Raw genomic sequence first — 21,224 nt, forward strand, 5'->3', positions numbered from 1 at the left:
AAGAGGGGCAGGGGCGTCGTAGCGGATCCGAGCTGTGGTAAAGCTGACGCACTATTGTATAATACTTTTGATACCGAGGAGCAATTTGTGGAAGACTTCCATGATGACATTCAACAGTGTGCAACATACCTAGATTTTTCCTGCCCTAAAAATAGTAGCCACCGTTTGTTGAGTGGTTGCTACCTGCCAGACACTTCATTAAGATTTTAACATAAATTGTTTCATTCTTAGAATAGCTATTTCATAGAGTAAGTGGGATCATTATCTCTGTTTTGCAGATGATGAAACTAAGCACAGGTGGTAAGTGCAGGAATGAAGACCTGAACCCAGGTTTCTCTGACTTAACTACTTACTAGCTTTACTTACCTTGATAGGTTAATAAGCACCAGCTTCCCAACAGAAAACAGGTGGCATCACATTTCATGTGTGCCTCCTGAAGTGTTTTTTGTTTTTTTCAACTAAAGAGCTAAACACGTTTTTGACATTAAAGTCAAGTTGTTGTTATGTCCAGATAGACTTATTGCTCTACTATTACTGTTCAGGTGACCTGGGGTAGTTGCTTAAACCTTCCTGAGCCACAGTTCGCGCACCTGTAAGGCCAACATCATAATAGCTGCTCGATCAGGTCCCTATGAAGTTTAAATTAAGTGAAGTATATAAAAGCATGTGGCATGAAGCAAACACTCAATAAATACTAATCCCTTCTCCTCTACCTTTATTAAGTAATTGGACTTTTCCAGTTTATCCTCCACATACAAACCAAAGATAAGTTATGAATTATGTGAAATCAAAGCCGTTTTGCCTTTAAAAGCCCTCAGAGTTCCTGAGATGCCTCCATTAAGTCTATGTATTTATTTGCAAATTTTTATTTTGTTTTTTTGTTTTCTGTTTGTTTTAGTTTGCCCATGTGTGTACCAGAATCAGTGCTGTTTGAGCCTGACAGGATTGACTTTACAAATGAGACATTTATGTCACATCTGCCAAGAAGTGTGATTTAAATTAAACTTTACCTTTTACAAGTTTTCAGATACTTTGAGTTATCAGCTGTCTGCGGTTATTTGTAACTGGAGGGGTACACAGCCCCAAAAGGGAGGGATAAGAACTGCAGATCTTAGATGCTCTAAGAACCCACTACTATATAATCATTCCTATGAAAATCATTCATGTGCTGGCAGCCCCAAAGGGAGCATAAACCAGGGACTTTGATATCATGCAGCAGAAGAGCAAATTATATCTCCAGGCTTTGAAGTATAGTATTCCTCACCTTGGGAAATGCATGCAGAAACAGCACGTGAGTCACTGTAACTTCGCTGATCATTATTACAATAGAATAAAATTGAAAAAATATCACCTAACCAAGTGTCTGCAGAATAAACCCAGGATATCAGAGTTAGCAAGAAACATCCCAAGTCGGAACTTCTCGTGTAAGGTATGGACTGTTTAAGTTAACCTATGTGTAGACCTTTAAGATTAATTTTAGTTTAAAAATAAAGAATGGGTTGGATATCAGTTACTAATTTTCTCAGTAATTCTGGTTTGATTTTTTAAATATTCAGGCTTAATTGTAGTCATATATATATATGTATAAAAGAATATATACATATATATTTATAGAGCTCTAATGTAATATATAAAAATGTAGTTTTATAAAAAATGATTCATCTTAAGAACTCCTTATTGTGCCTGCCAGTGCAATTCAAAGTATAATTTGGCTTTCTAAAATTCCTAGACTAACATAATAGCTCTTAATAAAAGTCTAATAATATGCTGATTGTTTTATGAATCCCAAATTAGGAAACTTCAGTAAAGACCGTGTAATTGTGTTACTTCTCTGTAAAAAAAAAAAAAAAAAAAAAAAACGAAAAAGCGATTTGCATTTTATACCGCTTGTGTCCTTCAGGAAGATGCTTTCAGACCATTGTACTCTGGCCAGACCCCAAGCTGTGGGTATGACCTCAGCTTTGAGGACCTGTTGCTCTTGTATGTAGAATGACCACATATCCTGGGTTGCCTCCGACAGTCTCAGTCTACACATATTTTCCCTATGTTATTATTAATAGTGTCCCCTTTCCTCTCAGAAGTGTCTTGCTTAGGATAGTAAATTATATGTGCATCCTAATTATTTGAGATTAAGCTATTTATGCTGCTCTTTGACACCCCCTCCCCTACCTCATACTTGCTATGTTCCTTAGATTCCTTAAATTGTGTTTAGGGATGATATTCTTGCAATATGTAACGTATTTTGTTATTTTAATATCTTAATTTCTGGTTTTAATTGTTTTGTTACATACTAATATTTTTAGTCTGTTTTGGCTTATTTTTTATTGTAGTAAAATATAGGTAACAAAATTTTCCACTTTAACCATTTTAAAGTGTATAACTCAGTGGCATTAATTACATCACAGTGTTGTACAGCTGTTACAACTATTTGCAAAACCCTGTCCTCACCTGAAGAAAATACCCATTAAGCAAGAACTCCCCACTGCTGCTTTCCTGAGCCCCTGGAAACCTTTAATCTACTTTCTGTCTCTATGAATTTCCCTATTCTAGATAATTCATATAAGTGGAATTATATAATATCCTTTTGTGTTTGGCTTATTTCACTTAGCATAATGTTTTCAAGGTTCATTCGTATTGTAGCATATCTGGGAAGTTTGTTCCTTTTAGTGGCTGAATTATATTCCATTATATGTATATACCACATTTTGTTTATCCATTCATCTGTTGACAGACACTTGAGCAGCTTCATCTGTTTAGAAAAATGATATTTTTAATCTACTCAATTCTTCTGGTTTTTAATTTAATTTTTGCTCTTTTCGTAGCTCATACTTATTTGTTATGGGGAGTTTGGGGGGAGTTTTGTTGTTTGCTTTCAACTTTATCTGTTAGTCCTAGAATTTTACTCTTTACACTTAAGTCATTCAAATTTTTCTTTTTATAGCATCTTAGTTTAGCACTTTCTGTACTCAAATTTTTTATGTCTTTTATTTCATTTTTATTTCTGTGTGTGTGTATTTGCACACAGGTCCTACTTTAGAAAGATAAACTTTAAAATTTTACCTATTGGACACATTTTAGCATTTAGATCTTTTTACTTTGAATTGTGTTTAGAACACTTTGTCATCTTGTACTTTTATCTTAAGTCTTAGTTTATAAATAGTAGGCAGAAATTACCATCAGAGTGACAGCTGTGAGATTAGCTCACACCCTGTGCAGGAGTTGGACTATTTTTTCCCTCCATTTGTCCCTGAAGCAACTTTTCAGTTCTCTTTCATGGAATCCTGTCACCTGGAAGCTTTAACCTGATTCAGTGACTCCAAGAAAAGGAGCTTTATTAATAATTCTTTCACCTGGTAGTGGTCCTGCTTTCACATGTCATATATCAACCATTCCTTCTGTGAGAAATGATATGATATAAAAACTGTGGTCTCTGTCCTTTACGATCACTGGGACCTGAGGAAGCTGTGAAAAGACCTGTAGTCTAGAATGCACATTTAAGTAAACATCCAGTCAGTTCCAACTTTGTCCACTCCTATGGGAATAACAAATTAGAAAAAGTAATTAGTGCCTGTAGACAAATTAAAATATATTTACTTAAAGACTTATAAGTTAACTAAAGAGTAAGAGAGGGCAGCCTGTGTAATATCATAGAAATGCCAGAAAGCAAGAGATCTAGCCGTCACTGCTGTGTCTGTGAACTAGTCAGGACTTTTATCTTTCTGACTGGAAATAGGGGAGTTTCAACTTGGTGTTCTCTAAAAGTCCTCCAAATGCTAAAATTTCCTGATTTTATATCTCTACCTTGTTACCTTACCAACAAATTGCCATCTATACATTTGGGACTCTAGTACCAACTCCTGCAGTCAGGCTGTGTATCAGAAATCCTGGGGAACTTTTTAGAAATGCAAGTTCCTGGATCTCACCCCACATGTGCTGGATCACAATCTCTAATGGCTGAGGCCTAGGGATCTCTTTTTTTGTTTTGTTTTAAGTTCCTCAACTAATTCTGAAATTCTCAGTCTGCCAGTGACAGTGGACCTGCATTTAGGAACTAGACACATTTGTGATCAAACGTTGCTGACCTAAACCTCATTGAATTCATTTAGTTCTGAAGTTCTTACTGGCACATACTTTGACTTTCCATTTTACATTAGCCACATGGCAAGAGGAACTTATTCCATTACCCTCATGCACCAGCTAGTAATATTCAAAGACTAGCATCAAACCAGATACCACATTTCTTTATCTTTCACATCATCCTATTCTGCTCTGCCTACAAAGATAATTCCTAAAATCTTTGATCATGATAAATTGAATGATATACAAAAGGAAAACCAAGTAAGGAAAAGAAAATGTTTAAACATTTGTTCATTGACTCTCTGCAATATAGATTAGCAGTTCTTACAGTAGTTTCTAAGGTAGATAGGTTGACAGATACCTCCTTCACTGGCACTAGTGATCAATGATTTGTGGGATCACTGGTTCTAACAGGTTCAAAACATCATCAGGAAAGCCAGAAAGAAAAGAAAAATTGTACTCTCACAATAGTTTTTTTTTTTTAATAATAGTTCATGAAGTGGGACAGCATTGTAGCTACCACTTCTTTTTTTAATTTTATTTTTTTATACAGCAGGTTCTTATTAGTCATCCATTTTATACACATCAGTGTATACATGTCAATCCCAATCTCCCAATTCATCACACCACCCCCTCCCACCCCCACCACTTTCCCCCCTTGGTGTCCATACGTTTGTTCTATACATCTGTGTCTCAGTTTCTGCTCTGCAAACCGGTTCATCTGTACCATTTTCTAGGTTCCACATATATGCGTTAATATACGATATTTGTTTTTCTCTTTCTGACTTGTTTCATTCTGTATGACAGTCTCTAGATGTGTCCACATCTCTACAAATGACCCAATTTCGTTCCTTTATATGGCTGAGTAATATTCCATTGTATATATGTACAACATCTTTATCCATTCATCTTTCGATGGGCATTTAGGTTGTGTCCATGATCTGGCTATTGTAAATAGTGCTGCAGTGAACATTGGGGTGTATGTGTCTTTTTGAATTATGGTTTTCTCTGGGTATATGCCCAGTAGTGGGATTGCTGGATCATATGGTAATTTTATTTTTAGTTTTTTAAGGAACCTCCATACTGCTCTCCATAGTAGTTGTATCAATTTACATTCCCACCAACAGTGCAAGAGGGATCCCTTTCTCAACACCCTCTCCAGCATTTGTTGTTTGTAGATTTTCTGATGATACCCATTCTAACCAGTGTGAGGTGATACCTCATTGTAGTTTTGATCTGCATTTCTCTATTAGTGATGTTGAGCAACTTTTCATGTGCTTCTTGGCCATCTGTATGTCTTTTTTGGAGAAATGTCTATTTAGGTCTTCTGCCCATTTTTGATTGGGTTGTTTTTTTAATATTGAGCTGGATGAGCTGTTTATATATTTTGGAGATTAATCCTTTGTCCGTTGATGCATTTGCAAATATTTTCTCCCATTCTGAGGGTTGTCTTTTCGTCTTGTTTATGGTTTCCTTTGCTGTGCGAAAGCTTTGAATTTTCACTAGGTCCCATTTGTTTACTTTTGTTTTTATTTCCATTACTCTAGGAGGTGGATCAAAAAAGACCTTGCTGTGATTTATGTCAAAGAGTGTTCTTCCTATGTTTTCCTCTAAGAGTTTTATAGTGCCCGGTCTTACGTTTAGGTCTCTTATCAATTTTGAGTTTATTTTTGTGTATGGTGTTAGGGAGTGTTCTAATTTCATTCTTTAACATGGAGCTGTCCAGTTTTCCCAGCACCACTTGTTTAAGAGACTGTCTTTTCTCCATTGTATATCCTTGCCTCCTTTGTCATAGATTAGTTGACCATAGGTGTGTGGGTTTATCTCTGGGCTTTCTATTCTGTTCCATTGATCTATATTTCTGTTTTTGTGTCAGTACCATATTGTCTTGATTACTGTAACTTTGTAGTATAGTCTGAAGCCAGGGAGTCTGATTCCTCCAGCTCCGTTTGTTTCCCTCAAGACTGCTTTGGCTATTTGGGGTCTTTTGTGTCTCCATATAAATTTTAAGATTTTTTGTTTTAGTTCTGTAAAAAAAATGCCATTGGTAATTTGATAGGGATTGCATTGAATGTGTAGATTGCTTTGGGTAGTATAGTCATTTTCACAATATTGATTCTTCCAACCAAGAACATGGGATATCTCTCCATCTGTTGGTATCATCTTTAATTTCTTTCATCAGTGTCTTATAGTTTTCTGCATAAAGGCCTTTTGTCTCCCTAGGTAGGTTTATTCCTAGGTATTTTATTCTTTTTGTTGCAGTGGTAAGTGGGAGTGGTTCCTTAATTTCTCTTTCAGATTTTTCATCATTAGTGTATAGGAATGTCAGAGATTTCTGTGCATTAATTTTGTATCCTGCAACTTCACCAAATTCATTGATTAGCTCTAGTAGTTTTCTGGTGGCATCTTTAGGATCCTCTATGTATAGTATCATATCATCTGCAAACAGTGACAGTTTTATTTCTTTCCCAATTTGCATTCCTTTTATTTCTTTTTCTACTCTGGTTGCCGTGGCTAGGACTTCCAAAACTATGTTGAATAATAGTGGTGAGAGTGGACATCCTTGTCTTGTTCCTGATCTTGGAGTAAATGCTTTCAGTTTTTCTCCATTGAGAATGATGTTTGCTGTGGGTTTGTCATATATGGCCTTTATTTTGTTGAGGTAGTTTCCCTCTATGCCCACTTTCTGGAGAGTTTTTATCATAAATGGGTGTTGAATTTTGTCAAAAGCTTTTTCTCCATCTGTTGAGTTGATCATATGGTTTTTCTTCAATTTGTTAATATGGCGTATCACATTGATTGATTTGCGTATATTGAAGACTCCTTGCATCCCTGGGATAAATCCCACTTGATCATGGTGTATGATCCTTTTAGTGTGTTGTTGGATTCTGTTTGCTAGTATTTTGTTGAGGATTTTTGCATCTATATTCATCAGTGATATTGGTGAAATTTTCTTTTTTTGTAGTATCTTTGTCTGGTTTTGGTATCAGGGTGATGGTGGCCTCGTAGAATGAGTTTGGGAGTGTTCCTTCCTCCACAATTTTTTGGAAGAGTTTGAGAAGGATGGGTGTTAGCTCTCCTCTAAGTGTTTGCTAGAATTCAGCTGTGAAGCCATCTGGTCCTGGACTTTTGTATGTTGGAAGATTTTTAATCACAGTTTCAACTGCATTACTTGTGATTGGTTTGTTCATATTTTCTATTTCTTCCTGGTTCAGTCTTGGAAGGTTATATGTTTGTAAGAATTTGTCCATTTTTTCCAGGTTGTCCATTTTACTGGCATGGAGTTGCTTGTAGTAGTGTCTTAGGATGCTTTGTATTTCTGTGGTGTCTGTCGTAACTTCTCCTTTTCATTTCTAATTTTATTGATTTGAGTCCTCTCCCTCTTTTTCTTGATGAGTCTGACTAATGGTTTATCAATTTTGTTTATCAATGAACCAGCTTTTACTTTTATTGATCTTTGCTACTGTTTCCTTCATTTCTTTTTCATTTATTTCTGCTCTGATCTTTATGATTTCTTTCCTTCTGCTAACTTTCGGTTTTGTTTGTTCTTCTTTCTCTAGTTCCTATAGGTGTAAGGTTAGATTGTTTATTTAACATTTTTCTTGTTTCTTGAGGTAGGCTTGTATAGCTATAAACTTCCCTCTTAGAACTGCTTTTGCTGCAACCATAGGTTTTGGATCATCGTGTTTTCATTGTCATTTGTCACTCGGTATTTTTTGATTTTCTCTTTGACTTCTTCGGTGATCTCTTGGTTATTTTGTAACGTATTGTTTAGCCTCCATGTGTTTGTGTTTTTTACGTTTTTTCCTTGTAATTCATTTCTAATCTTATAGCGTGGTCAGAAAAGATGCTTGATATGATTTCAGTTTTCTTAAGTTTACTGTGGCTTGATTTGTGATCCAAGATGTCATCTATCCTGGAGAATGTTCCATGCACAGTTGAGAAGAAAGTGTAATCTGCTGTTTTTGGGTGGAATGTCCTATAAACATCAATTAAATTTATCTGGTCTGTGGTGTCATTTAAAGCTTGTGTTTCCTTATTAATTTTTCGTTGGTTCATCTGTCCATTGGTGTAAGTGAGGTGTTAAAGTCCCACACTATTATTGTGTTACTGTCGATTTCCTCTTTTAGAGCTGTTAATAGTTGCCTTATATATTGAGGTGCTTCTATGTTGGGTGCATGTATATTTATAATTGGTATATCTTCGTCTTGGATTGATCCATTGACCATTATGTAGTATCCTTCCATGTCTCTTGTAACATTCTTTATTTTAAAGTCTATTTTATCTGATATGAGTATTGTTACTCCAGCTTTCTTTTGATTTCCATTTGCATGGAATATCTTTTTCCATCCCCTCACTTTCAGTCTGTATGTGTCCCTAGGTCTGAAATGGGTCTCTTGTAGACAGCATATATATGGGTCTTGTATTTGTATCTATTCAGCAAGCCTGTGTCTTTTGGTTGGAGCATTTAATCCATTCACTTTTAAGGTAACTATTGATATGTATGTTCCTATGACCATTTTCTTAATTGTTTTGGGTTTGTTTTTGTAGGTCCTTTTCTTCTCTTGTGTTTCCCACTTAGAGGAGTTCCTTTAGCATTTGTTGTAGAGCTGGTTTGATGGTGCTGAATTCTCTTAGCTTTTGCTTGTCTGTAAAGCTTTTGATTTCTCCATCGAATCTGAATGAGATCCTTGCTGGTAGAGTAATCTTGGTGGTAGGTTCTTCCCTTTCATTACTTTAAGTATATCATGCCACTCCCTTCTGGCTTGTGGAGTTTCTGCTGAGAATCAGCTGTTAACCTTATGGTAGTTCCCTTGTATGTTATTTGTTGTTTTTCCCTTGCTGCTTTCAGTAATTTTTCTTTGTCTTTAATTTTTGCCAATTTGATTACTATGTGTCTCGGCATGTTTCTCCTTGGGTTTATCCTGTATGGGACTCTCTGCGCTTCCTGGACTTGGGTGGCTGTTTCCTTTCCCATGTTAGGGAAGTTTTCGACTATAATGTTTCCAAATATTTTCTTGCGTCTTTTCTCTCTTTTTCTTCTCCTTCTGGGACCCCTATAATGCAAATGTTGTTGCGTTTAATGTTGTCCCAGAGGTCTCTTAGGCTGTCTTCATTTCTTTTCATCCTTTTTTCTTTATTCTGTTCTGCAGCAGTGAATTCCACGATTCTGTCTTCCAGGTCACTTATCCATTCTTCTGCCTCAGTTATTCTGCTATTGATTCCTTCTAGTGTGTTTTTCATTTCAGTTATGGTATTCTTCATCTCTCTTTTTTCTTTAATCTTCTAGATCTTTATTAAACACTTCTTGCATCTTCTCAACCTTTGCCTCCATTCTTTTTCCAACGTCCTGGATCATCTTCACTGTCATTATTTTAAATTCTCTTTCTGGAAGATTGCCTATCTCCGTTTTGTTTAGTTGTTTTTCCAGGGTTTTTTCTTGTTCCATCATCTGGTACATAGCCCTCTGCCTTTTCATCTTGTCTATCTTTCTGTGAATGTGGTTTTTGTTCCACAGGCTGCAGAATTGTATGTAGCTACCACTTCTTTATTTTTTGTTTTTTTCTCCACTTTCCATTTACTCTTTAACCTGCTGTAGTACGGCTCCCCTCCTCCATTAAAACCTCTGTCATTGTCACCAAAGATGTAATATATTTCAACCTAGTAGACACTTCCCTTTCCTCATCTCAGAGGTGCTCTCAGCAGATTTGACATGCTTGACCATTCCCTCCTTGAAACACTCTTTTGGCCTCTTGACTCCACGTTTTCCTGGTTTTTCTCCTACTTTACAAACCAAACCTTCTCAATCTCCTTTTCTAACTTTGCTTCCATATAACTTCTCAACTGCGAAGTTTCTCAGGGCTTGGTCCTGGCGCTTTTTTCTCTCCTTAATTTCTTCCTAAGTAATTTTTTCCATTCACATGGACTTAGTACCATAGCAGTTATTATTTTCATCCCAGACTCACCTCGGTGCTGCACAGAATTAATCTCCAGTTGGACATCTTACTGACTTCTCAAACTGTCCACAGTTGAACTTCAGCTCTCCCAGCCCTGACTCAGCTCCTCTTTATCTCATGGCTCTGTACTCAGCTGTTCAAGGCAGAACATGGGGAAACATATTTTATTCCTTCTGTTCCTTTACCCTGCCATCACATCCGTTAACAGTGCATACCAAACGAGCTTTGTGATTTTTACCATGTCACTATACCACCTAGCCTATTATTTACTTAATTATTTTTGTTTAACCAACTTGTCTCATCCCAAGGAATAATAGTAAGTCACCAGTCTGATATGCTAGTTATAGTCTTTCTAATTAAATATTCATATACTCCAAGTCATGTATACCATCATGTCTGACATGCTTTCAGAAACACATTGTATTAACCTCTAAAATGTATGGTGAATCTGTCCATATTTCTCTATCTATACCATCATCACTCACCTGGACAACTGGTGAAGCCACCTAACTAGGTTTCTTGCTTGCATCTTCCCTTCCAACACATTTTCATACATTTAGAAGAGTGATCTTAAAATATAAATTAAATCATGTCACTTTGTAGCTTAAAACCTTTCCAGAAGTTCTTAACACATAAACATTAACTCCATTTTCCTAGTCATGTTCCCAAAGACTCTGCAAGATCTAGCCCCAATCTCATTTCTTGCCACTTTGCCCACATTCACTTTGGTCAAGCTACAACGGTCATCTCCTGGATCAAAGAACAGAACTCTTTCCCATCTATTTCAGGACCTTTACATACTAATCCCTAATCCCATTCACGCCTGCATGTCTAGTTCTTTTTCCTATTTTATGTCTTGATTAAATATTACCTCCTGAGAAAGGCCATTTCTGACCATGGTAATCAAAGTAACTGAAGCTCATTTTTTACCTTAACCTTGTTTCCTTCTCACTACTTTACCACAGTTATTACTTCAGTGTCCTTTTTTGTTTTGTCTTTCCAGCTGAAATGTAAATTCTATAAGGGCAGGGTCCATGTCATCAGTTCAATAATGCTTCCCTATTGTCTGAGACAGTGCATGACGTAGTAATAAATACTGTTGAGTGAATGACTGTCCCCATAAATAGGGGCCTACATCTATTTTATAGAATGCCATTCTGTGGGTTGCAGTGTAATTCTTGAACCTAAGTCCCCAAATAAAGGATTGAGCTAGACGAAATAGAACTGAGAGTGTAGTTAAGGAAATACCAGGCATAGGGAGCAACATTTGTAAGAGCCCCACATCGAGAGAGGGCAATCCCTACAAGTACTGTAGCCAAAATGGTCAAAGATGAACCAGAAAAAGTAAGCAGGGGCCAGATCATGTATAGGCAGTTGTGTAAATCTTGTGAGAAATTTGAACTGCATCCTAAAAGCAATAGAAAGTCATTGAAAAATGTAGATGCAATCAGATTTGCATTTTAGAAGAATCCCTCTGACAGAATTGCAGAAAATAGATTGGAAGTAGGAAGCCTTGTCAGTAAGGTGAATGAAGATGAGAGCCTAAACTAAGGACATAGCCAGAAAAATGGAGAAAAGTGTAAGATTTGAGGGAGGATTGAAGAGATAGAATCAGTCAGACTTCACAGTTACAGTGATTACATTTTATTTGGGGCATTTTAGTAGAATAATAGAGAACATAGGGTGATAATCTCTGATCTATTTGGATTCTAAAATCCAGAAGTCCCTTACAAAAATATTTACTTATTATTTTTTTTTTTGCAAAACCTGACCTAAACTGACACAGAGCTACTCTGATCTTTATTTATCCCACTTAGTAGAGTTCCCCAACCAGGGATTGAACCTGGGCCATGGGAGTGAAAGCACCGAGTCCTAACTGCTGAACTGCCAGGGAATTCCCTCCGATTTCTTACTGTATTTGATTGCAGGCTGATATCCCCCTTAACTGGGATAGACATCATGTTAACTTTTCAAAATCACAACATTTGAAAACACATGTGGATCATCTTTATGTTTCGAACAGACTTATTTCACAGTCACATGTATAGCCTTACCGTTACTCAGATGTTAAGGGTGAGGAAGGAGAAGGAGTAAATGTAACTCACTACTGATTTGGAGACTTTACTCATCAGCTGGGTATATGAGTCTGGAATTTGGGAAGAGTGGTCCATGTATAGGTAGTGGTTGAAGCCATAAAAGGCATGACACTGTATTTACTTCTGTGCTACTTATTATTATTATATAATTATTATTATTTAAATTTTTTCCCTCTTTCCATTACATTGGTAAGTCCCTGAAGACAAGAATTTTACAATGTACATCTTTATATGCCCAACACGTAGCATTAATGACTGCCACATACTAGATAACCAGTAAATGTTTGTGGATGACTTAATAGTTGAATGAATGATATTTTCTTTTCATGTAACCATAAATTTTACTGCTTGAAGAAAGACCTAAGAAATCATGTAATCTGAGCTTTCTTTAGGTCTTTGGTCTATTTTGAATTTATTTTTTGTACGTGCTATGAAGGGTGAGAGTTTGACTTCATTCTTTTGCTTGTGAATATCCACTTAGCCCAGCATCATTTGTTGAAAAGACTGTGCTTTTCCCATCAAATTTTCTTAGCACGCTTATCAAAAATCTACTGACCATAAATGTAAGGGTTTATTTCTGGACTGTTAGTTCTATCCTGTTGATCTGTATGTCTGTCCTTAGGCCAGTACTACACTCTTGATTGCCATAACATTCTAGTAAGTTTTGAAATCAGGAAATGTGTGAGTTCTTTCTTTATAAATGAAAAAACTAAAGTCACTGAGCCCAAGATAAAATTTTTAAAAATTATAAAAATTAATGGAGTCAGAACCAAACCTCAGGTAACTTGATTCACATCACCTTTCTTTTAAATATCTTTTATTATAAGTCACTACAGATATATACAAAGAGAGAGAGAACACAATAGCAAATACCCATGTATCCACTACTCAGTGTGACTTTTTTCTTAACCAGAAAAGTTACAGATGTATTTGAAGACTCCTATGTACTTCCCTGATCACAGTATCTTCCTTACCTCCCCAGTGGTGATCATTGTCCTTACCCTCTTTCCATTCTTCTTCTTTTTTTTTTTTTTTTTTTTTTTTTTTTTTGTGGTACGCGGGCCTCTCACTGTTGTGGCCTCTCCCGTTGCGGAGCACAGCCTCTGGACGTGCAGGCTCAGCAGCCATGGCTCACGGGCCCAGCCGCTCCGCGGCATGTGGGATCTTCCGGACCAGGGCACGAACCCATGTTCCCTGCATCGGCAGGCGGACTCTCAACCACTGCGCCACCAGGGAAGCCCCATTCTATTTTTATGTAATTTGATAGCATATATATTTGTATACACTGATCATATATTGTTTTGCATGTTTTACAACTTTAGGTATATAGTGTACATACAATTGTATAACTTGCTTTGCTGTTCAACATTCTGATTTTGAGGTTCCACGTTAATATATGTATCTGTCTCATTTTTTACAACTGCTGCGTAATATTCTATGATATGCCACAATTAATCTGTTTTCTTTGGACAAGCATGTAGGTTGTTTCCAATTTCCAGACTTACCCAACAAAAAAGCTGCAGAGCACAATCTTGTATCTCCTTATCCATGTGTGCTTGTCTTTCTCTAGAGTCTATATCTAGAATTGGAATTCCTAATTGTATTCACATCCTAATGTTTCTTGTTAAATTAATTTCTGAATTGATAGAACTATCTTACACTCAGATAGAAAGGGATATATAAGAATCCTATCTCTATATCTTGAATAACATTTGATATTATCAGACCTTTTTGCCCTGCTGATGGGTAAATAGTATGTCATTATTGCTTAATTTTCATTGCCCTAATAATGAGGTTGAGCATCTCTTCATGTTTATTGACATCATTGGTTTTGTCTTCCTGAATTGCTTATTGATGATGTTTGACCATTTTTCCTATTGAGTTTGTCTTTTTCTTACTGATTCATAGGAGGTTTTTACATATCCTTTGTCTTTTATTTGTGCATAGATATCTTCTCTATATTTGTGCTCTTTTCACTTTGTTTATGATATCTTTTGTTAAATGTCTTTAAATTTTTATGCTTTGTGCTCTCTGTGTTTCATTCAATTCAGCAATTATTTGTTGAACACCTGCTATGCATCATTCTACCCATTGGGTATATAGCATTGAGCAAAGGAAACAAAGATACCTGCCTTCATGGAGCTTATCATTCTACTTCTAGGGATAGAGAAAGAATAAAAAAATATGTGAGTAAAATATAAAGTATGTCAGAGGCAATAAGTACAATGAAAAATAAAATAGGACAAGGAAATATTAGATAGGCCATGTTGGGATAGGGTGAACTGTGATTTTAGTAGAGTGGTCAAGGCAAGCCTAACTGAGATGACATTTGAGCAATAGCTTCAAGTAGGTGTTTGGGCATAGGGCACAGTAAGTTCTAAGAAAGTAAGGTGGGAGCAAGCCTAACATATTCAAGAAACATCAAAGAGGCCAGTGTGGCTCAGAGTAGGTGGTTGAGGGAGGAATGTAGTAGCAGATGAGGTCAGCAAGGTAATGGGGCAAGATCCTTTAGGCTCTTGCAGACCATTATAAGGATTTTTCCTCTTGAGTGAGATGGGAAAACCATTGGATGGGGTTTTGAGTGAAGGAGTGATATAATCTGACTTCAGTCTCACTCTAGTTCCTTTGTTGAAAATAGACTATAGAAGATAGAGGCAGAAACAGAGCATTTTGGCTATTGCAGTAATCCAAAGGAGAAACGATACTGGTACCACCAGCATAGTACAAGGTGAGAAGTGGTCAGATTCTAGATATATCTTGAAAGTAGAATTGACAAGGTTTGCAGATCACTTGATTGTGGCAAGAGAGAAAGACAAAGAAGACTAATACTTTCAAGCATGAGCAGCTTGGAAATAGTTATTTATGAAAATAGGAAAGATTGCCTACAGAACAGGAGATTTTTGTGGGGAGAGGGTACATGGGGAAGTTGGATGTTCAGTTTTGGACATTTTTTGACATACTTGTTAGACATATAAATTTAGGAGTCCTCTGCACATAAATAGCTCTTAAGGTCATGAGACTGGATGAGATCACCAAAGGAATTAGTGTACACTATAGATAAAGAAGTGGTCCAGGGTATTTTGATGGTAAGAGCCAAGGAGTTGAGTAGGAACTAGCTAAAGACACTGAGAAGGGCCAGTGAGATAGGAGGCAAACAATGAGAATGAGGTGTCCTGGAAGCCAAGTGAAGAAAAGTGTTTTTAGGAGGAGGAGGTCATCAACTGTTTCATAATGCTGATAGGTCAAGTACTGTGAATACCTAGAATTAACATTTGTACTTTGTGATGTAGTGGCCATCAGTGACCTTTTTTTTTTAATGAAGTAATATCTTATTTTTTTTAATTATTATTTTATATTGGAGTATAGTTCATTAACAGTGTTGTGTTTCAGGTGTACAGCAAAGTGATTCAGTTATACGTATACACGTATCTATTCTTTTTCAGATTCTTTTCACACTTAGGTTATTACAGAATATTGAGCAGAGTTCCCTGTACTGTCCTTGTTCGTTATCTATTTTAAATATAGTAGTGTGTATATGTCAATCCCAAACTCCCAATTTATCCCTCCCCCCACCCACCTTTCCCCTTGGTTAGCCATAAGTTTTTCTTTTTTAAAAAAATGTTATTTATTTTTTGGATGCGTTGGGTCTTCGTTGCTGCGTACGGGTTTTTCTCTAGTTGTTGTGAATGGGGGCTACTGTTTGTCGCAGGGCGTGGACTTCTCGTTGCAGTGCATGGGCTTCTCATTGTGGTGGCTTCTCTTATTGCAGAGCACGGGCTCTAGGCACGCGGGCTTCAGTAGTTGCATCACGTGAGCTCAGTAGTCGCGGCATGCACACTTCGTAGTTGTGGCACGTGGGCTCAGTAGTTGTGGCTCATAGGCTGTAGGGCACCTGGGCTTCAGTAGTTGTGGGGCATGGGCTCTAGAGCTCAGGCTCCATAGTTGTGGCGAACAGGCTTAGTTGCTCCACGGCATGTGGGATCTTCCCAGACCAGGGATCGAACCCATGCCCCCTGCGTTGACAGGAAGATTATTCGTGGTGCCACCAGGGAAGTCCCAAACGATAAGTTTGTTTTCTAAGTCTGTGAGTCTGTTTCAGTTTGGAAATAAGTTCATTTGTATCATTTTTTTAAGATTCCACATATAAGCGATGTCGTATGAGATTTGCCTTTCTCTGTCTGACTTCACTTAGTATGATAATCTCTGGGTCCATCCATGTTGCTACAAATGGCACTATTTCATTCTTTTTAATGGCTGAATAATATTCCAATGTATATATGTACCACATCTTCTTTATCCATTCCTCTGTCGATGGGCATTAAGGTTGCTTCCATTCTTGGCTATTGTAAACAGCACTGCAATGAACATTGGGGTGCATGCATCCTTTCAAACCATGGTTTTCTCCAGATATATGCCCAGGAGTGGGATTGCTTGATCATATGGTAGCTCTATTTTTAGTTTTTTTAAGGAACCTCCATATTGTTCTCCATTGTGGCTGTACCAATTTACATTCCCACCAACAGTGTAGGAGGGTTCCCTTTTCTTCACACTATCTCCAGCATTTATTGTTTGTGGCCTTTTTTTTTTTTTTACGGTACGCAGGCCTCGCACTGTTGTGACTTCTCCCATTGTGGAGCACAGGCTCCGGACGCACAGGCTCAGCGGCCATGGCTCGTGGGCCTAGCCGCTCCGCAGCATGTGGGATCTTCCCGGACCGGGACATGAACCCATGTCCCCTGCATCGGCAGGTGGCCTCTCAACCACTGCGCCACTAGGGAAGCACTGTAGACTTTTGATGATGACCATTATGACTGGTGTGAGGTGATATCTCATTGTAGTTTTGGTGTGCATCTCTCTAATAATTAGTGATGTTGAGCATCTTTTCATGTGCCTCTTGGCCACCTGTATGTCTTTGGAGAAATGTCTATTTAGGTCTTCTGCCCATTTTTTGATTGGGTTGTTTGTTTTTTTTGATATTGAGCCACATGAGCTGTTTGTAGGTTTGGAGATTAATCCTTTGTTGATCGCATCTTTGCAAATATTTTCTCCCATTCTGTGGGTTGTCTTTTCGTTTTGTTTATGGTTTCCTTTGCTGTGCAAAAGCTTTTGAGTTTAATTAGGTCCCATTTGTTTATTTTTGTTTTTATTTCCATTACTCTAGGAGATGGATTGAAAAAGATATTGCTGCGATTTATGTCAAAGGGTGTTCTGCCTATGTTTTCCTCTAAGAGTTTTATAGTATCTGCTGTTACATTTAGGTCTTTAATTCATTTTGAGTTTATTATTATGTATGGTGTTAAAGAATGTTCTAATTTCATTCTTTTACATGTAGCTGTCCAGTTTTCCCAGCACTATTTATTGAAGAGACTGTCTTTTCTCAATTGTGTAGTCTTGCCTCCTTTGTCGTAGATTAGTTGACCATAGGTGCGTGGGTTTATCTCTGGGCTTTCTATCCTGTTCCATTGATGTATATTTCTGTTTCTGTGCCAGTACCATACTGTCTTGATTACCGTAGCTGTGCAGTATAATTTGAAGTCAGGAAGCCTGATTCCTCCAGCTCTGTTTTTCTTTCTCAAGATTGCTTTGACTATTCAGGGTCTTTTGTGTCTCCATACAAATTTTAAAATTTTTTGTTCTAGTTCTGTGCAAAATACCGTTGGTAATTTGATAGGGATTGCATTGAATCTGTAGATTGCCTTGGTAGTATAGTCATTTTGACAGTATTGATTCTTACAATCTAAGAACATGGTGTGTCTTTCCATCTGTGTCATCTTCGATTTCTTTCATCAGTGTCCTATAGTTATGCGGTTATAGGTCTTTTGTCTCCTTAGGTAGGTTTATTCCTAGATATTTTATTATTTTTGATGCAAGAGTAAATGGGATTGTTTCTTTAATTTCTCTTTCTGATCTTTTGTTGTTACTGCATAGAAATGCAATAGATTTTTAGGTATTAATTTTGTATCCTGCAACTTTACTGAATTTATTGATGAGCTCTAGTAGTTTTCTGGTAGCTTATTCAGAATTTTCTATGGATAGCATCATGTCATCTGCAACAGTGACAGTTTTACTTCTTCTTTTCTGATTTGGATTCTTTGTATTTCTTTTTATTCTTTGATTGCCATGCCTAGGACTTGCAAAACTATGTTGAATGAAAGTGACAAGAGTGGACATCTTTGTCTTGTTCCTGATCTTAGAGGAAATACTTTCAGCTTTTCACCACTGAGTTTGATATTAGCTATAGTTTTGACATATATGGCCTTTATTATGTTGAAATATGTTCTCTCTATACCAACTTTCTGGAGACTTATCATCATAAATGGGTGTTGAATTTTGTCAAAAGCTTTTTCTATTGAGATGATCGTATGGTTTTTATTCTTTAATTTGTTGATGTGGTGTGTCATACTGATTGTTTTGTGGATATTGAAAAATCCTTGCATCCCTGGGATAAACCCCACTTTTTCATGGTGTATGATCCTTTTAATATATCGTTGGATTCAGTCTGCAAATATTTTGTTGAAGATTTTAGCATCTATCTTCATCAGTGATACTGGCCTGTAATTTTCTTTTTTTGTGGTATCTTTGTCTGATTTTGGTATTAGGGTGATGGTGGCCTCATAGAATGAGTTTGGGAGTGTTCCTTCCTCTGCAGTTTTTTGGAAGAGTTTCAGAAGGATAGGTGTTAACTCTTCTCTAAATGTTTGATAGAATTCACCTGTGAAGCCATCTGGTCCTGGACTTTTGTTAGTTGGGAGTTTTTTAATCACAGATTTCAATTTCACTACTTGTTATTGGTCTGTTCATATTTTCCATTCTTCCTGGGTCAGTCTTGGGAGATTGTACCTTTCTAAGAATTTGTCCATTTCTTCTAGGTTGTCCATTTTATTGGCATATAGTTGCTTGTAGTAGTCTCTTATCCCTTGTATTTCTGTGGTGTCCATTGTAACTTCTCCTTTTTCATTTCTAATTTTATTGATTTGAGCCCTCTACCTTTTTTTCTTGAGGAGTCTGGTTAAAGGTTTATCAATTTTGTTTATCTTTTCATAGAACCAGCTTTTAGTTTCATTGATCTTTTCTGTTGTTTTCTTTGTCTCTATTTCATTTATTTATTCTCTGATCTTTATGATTTCTTTTACTAACTTTGAGTTTTGTTTGTTCTTCTTTCTCTATTTGCTTTAGGTGTGAGGTTAGGTTGTTTGAGATTTTCTTGTTTCCTGAGGTAAGATTTTATTGCTATCAACTTCTCTCTTAAGACTGCTTTTGTTGTGTCCCATAGGTTTTGGATTGGCATGCTTTTGTTTTTATTTGTCTCTGGGTATTTTTTGATTTCCTCTTTGATTTCTTCAGTGATCCATTAGTTGTTTAGTAGCATATTGTTTAGTCTCCACGTGTTTGTGTTTTTTACAGTTTTTTGTTTTGTTTTGTTTTACAGTTTTCTTTTCCTAGCATTGTAGTTGGAAAAGATTCTTGGTACAATTTCAGTTTTCTTAAATTACCAAGGCTCACTTTGTGGCCCACCGTGTGATCAATCCTGGAGAGTGTTCCATGGGTACTGGAGAAGAATGTGTATTCTGCTGCTTTTGGATGGAATGCTCTGTAAATATCAATTAAGTTCATCTGGTCTAATGTGTCATTTAAGACCTGTGTTTCCTTATTGATTTTCTGTCTGGATCATCTGTCCATTGATGAAAGTGGGGTGTTAAAGTCCCCCACTATTGTGTTACTGTTGATTTCCTCTTTTACAGCTGTTAGCAGTTGCCTTATTTATTGAGGTGCTCCTATGTTTGGTGCATGTATATTTATAATTGGTATATCTTTTTCTTGGATTGATCCCTTGATCATTATGTAGTATCCTTCCTTGTCTCTTGTAACATTCTTTATTTTAAAGTCTATTTAGTCTGATATGAGTATTGCTACTCCAGCATTCTTTTATTTCCATTTGCATGGGATAGCTTTTTCCATCCCCTCACTTTCAGTCTGTATGTGTCCCTAGATCTGAAGTGGATCTCTTGTAGACAGCATATATATGGGTCTTATTCTTGTATCCATTTAGCCAGTCTTTGTCTTTTGTTGGATCATTTAATCCATTTACATTTAAAGTAATTATCGACATGTATGTTCTTATTGCCATTTTGTTAATTGTTTTGGATTTGTTTTTGTAGGTTTCTTTTCAACCCTTCCTCTTTTGTTCTCTTGTGATTTGATGACTAACTTTACTGTTGTGTTTGGATTCCTTTTTCTTTTTTGTGGTGTATCTATTGTAGATTTTCGGTTTGCAGTTACCATGAGGTTTTGATATAGCAGTCTATATGTAAACAAGATTGTTTTAAGTTGCTGGTCTTTTAATTTCAAATCCATTTCCAATATCCTGCATTTGTACTCTCCTCACGATTGCTGGTTTTGATATCATATTTATATGTGGATCATTTCCTACCTTTACTGTATGTTTGCCTTTACCAGTGAGCTTTTCCATTCTTAATTTTCTTGTTTCTAGTTGTAACCTTTTCTTTTCCACCTTGAGAAGTTCCTTTAGCATTTGTTGCAAAGCTGGTCTGGTGGTGCCAAATTCTCTTAGCTTTTGCTTGTCTATAAAGCTTTTGATTTCTCCATTGAATCTGAATGAGAGCCTTGCTGATTGGAGAATTCTTGGTTGTAGGTTCTTCCCTTTCATCACTTTAAATATATCCTCCACTCCCTTCTGGCTTGCAGAGTGTCTGCTAAGAAATCAGCTGATAACCTTTTGAGAATTCTCTTGTATGTTATTTGTTGCTCTTCCATGTTGCTTTTATTATTTTTTCTTTGTCTTTAATTTTTGTCAGTTTGATTACTATGTGTCTCGGCATGTTCCTCCTTCGGTTTATCTTGCCTGGGACTCTCTGTGCTTCTTGGACTTGAGTGACTGTTTCCTTTCCCACGTTAGGGAAGTTTTCAGCTATTATCTCTTCAGATATTTTCTCAGGTCCCTTCTCTCTGTCTTGTTCCTCTGGGATCCCTATAATGTGAATGTTGGTGCCTTTAATGTTGTCTCAGAGGTCTCTTAGACTGTCCTCATTTCTTCTCATTCTTTTTTCTTTATTCTGTTCCATAGCAGTGATTT

General features: G+C 36.8%; 1 protein-coding gene across 3 annotated transcripts in view; it reads left to right on the top strand.

Annotated features, from left to right (window-relative positions):
* Positions 1–1,210: 1,210 nt before the first annotated feature.
* Positions 1,211–21,224, top strand: part of PREPL (prolyl endopeptidase like) — a 52,079-nt gene continuing 32,065 nt past the window's right edge. For all 3 annotated transcript variants that reach the window (XM_065890961.1, XM_065890963.1, XM_065890962.1), the window contains exon 1: positions 1,211–1,429. In XM_065890961.1, coding sequence (XP_065747033.1) covers positions 1,211–1,429 — 219 coding nt within the window. The remainder of the gene's footprint in view (positions 1,430–21,224) is intronic.

Source organism: Phocoena phocoena, chromosome 14, assembly GCF_963924675.1.
Source record: "Phocoena phocoena chromosome 14, mPhoPho1.1, whole genome shotgun sequence".
Taxonomy (NCBI): domain Eukaryota; kingdom Metazoa; phylum Chordata; class Mammalia; order Artiodactyla; family Phocoenidae; genus Phocoena; species Phocoena phocoena.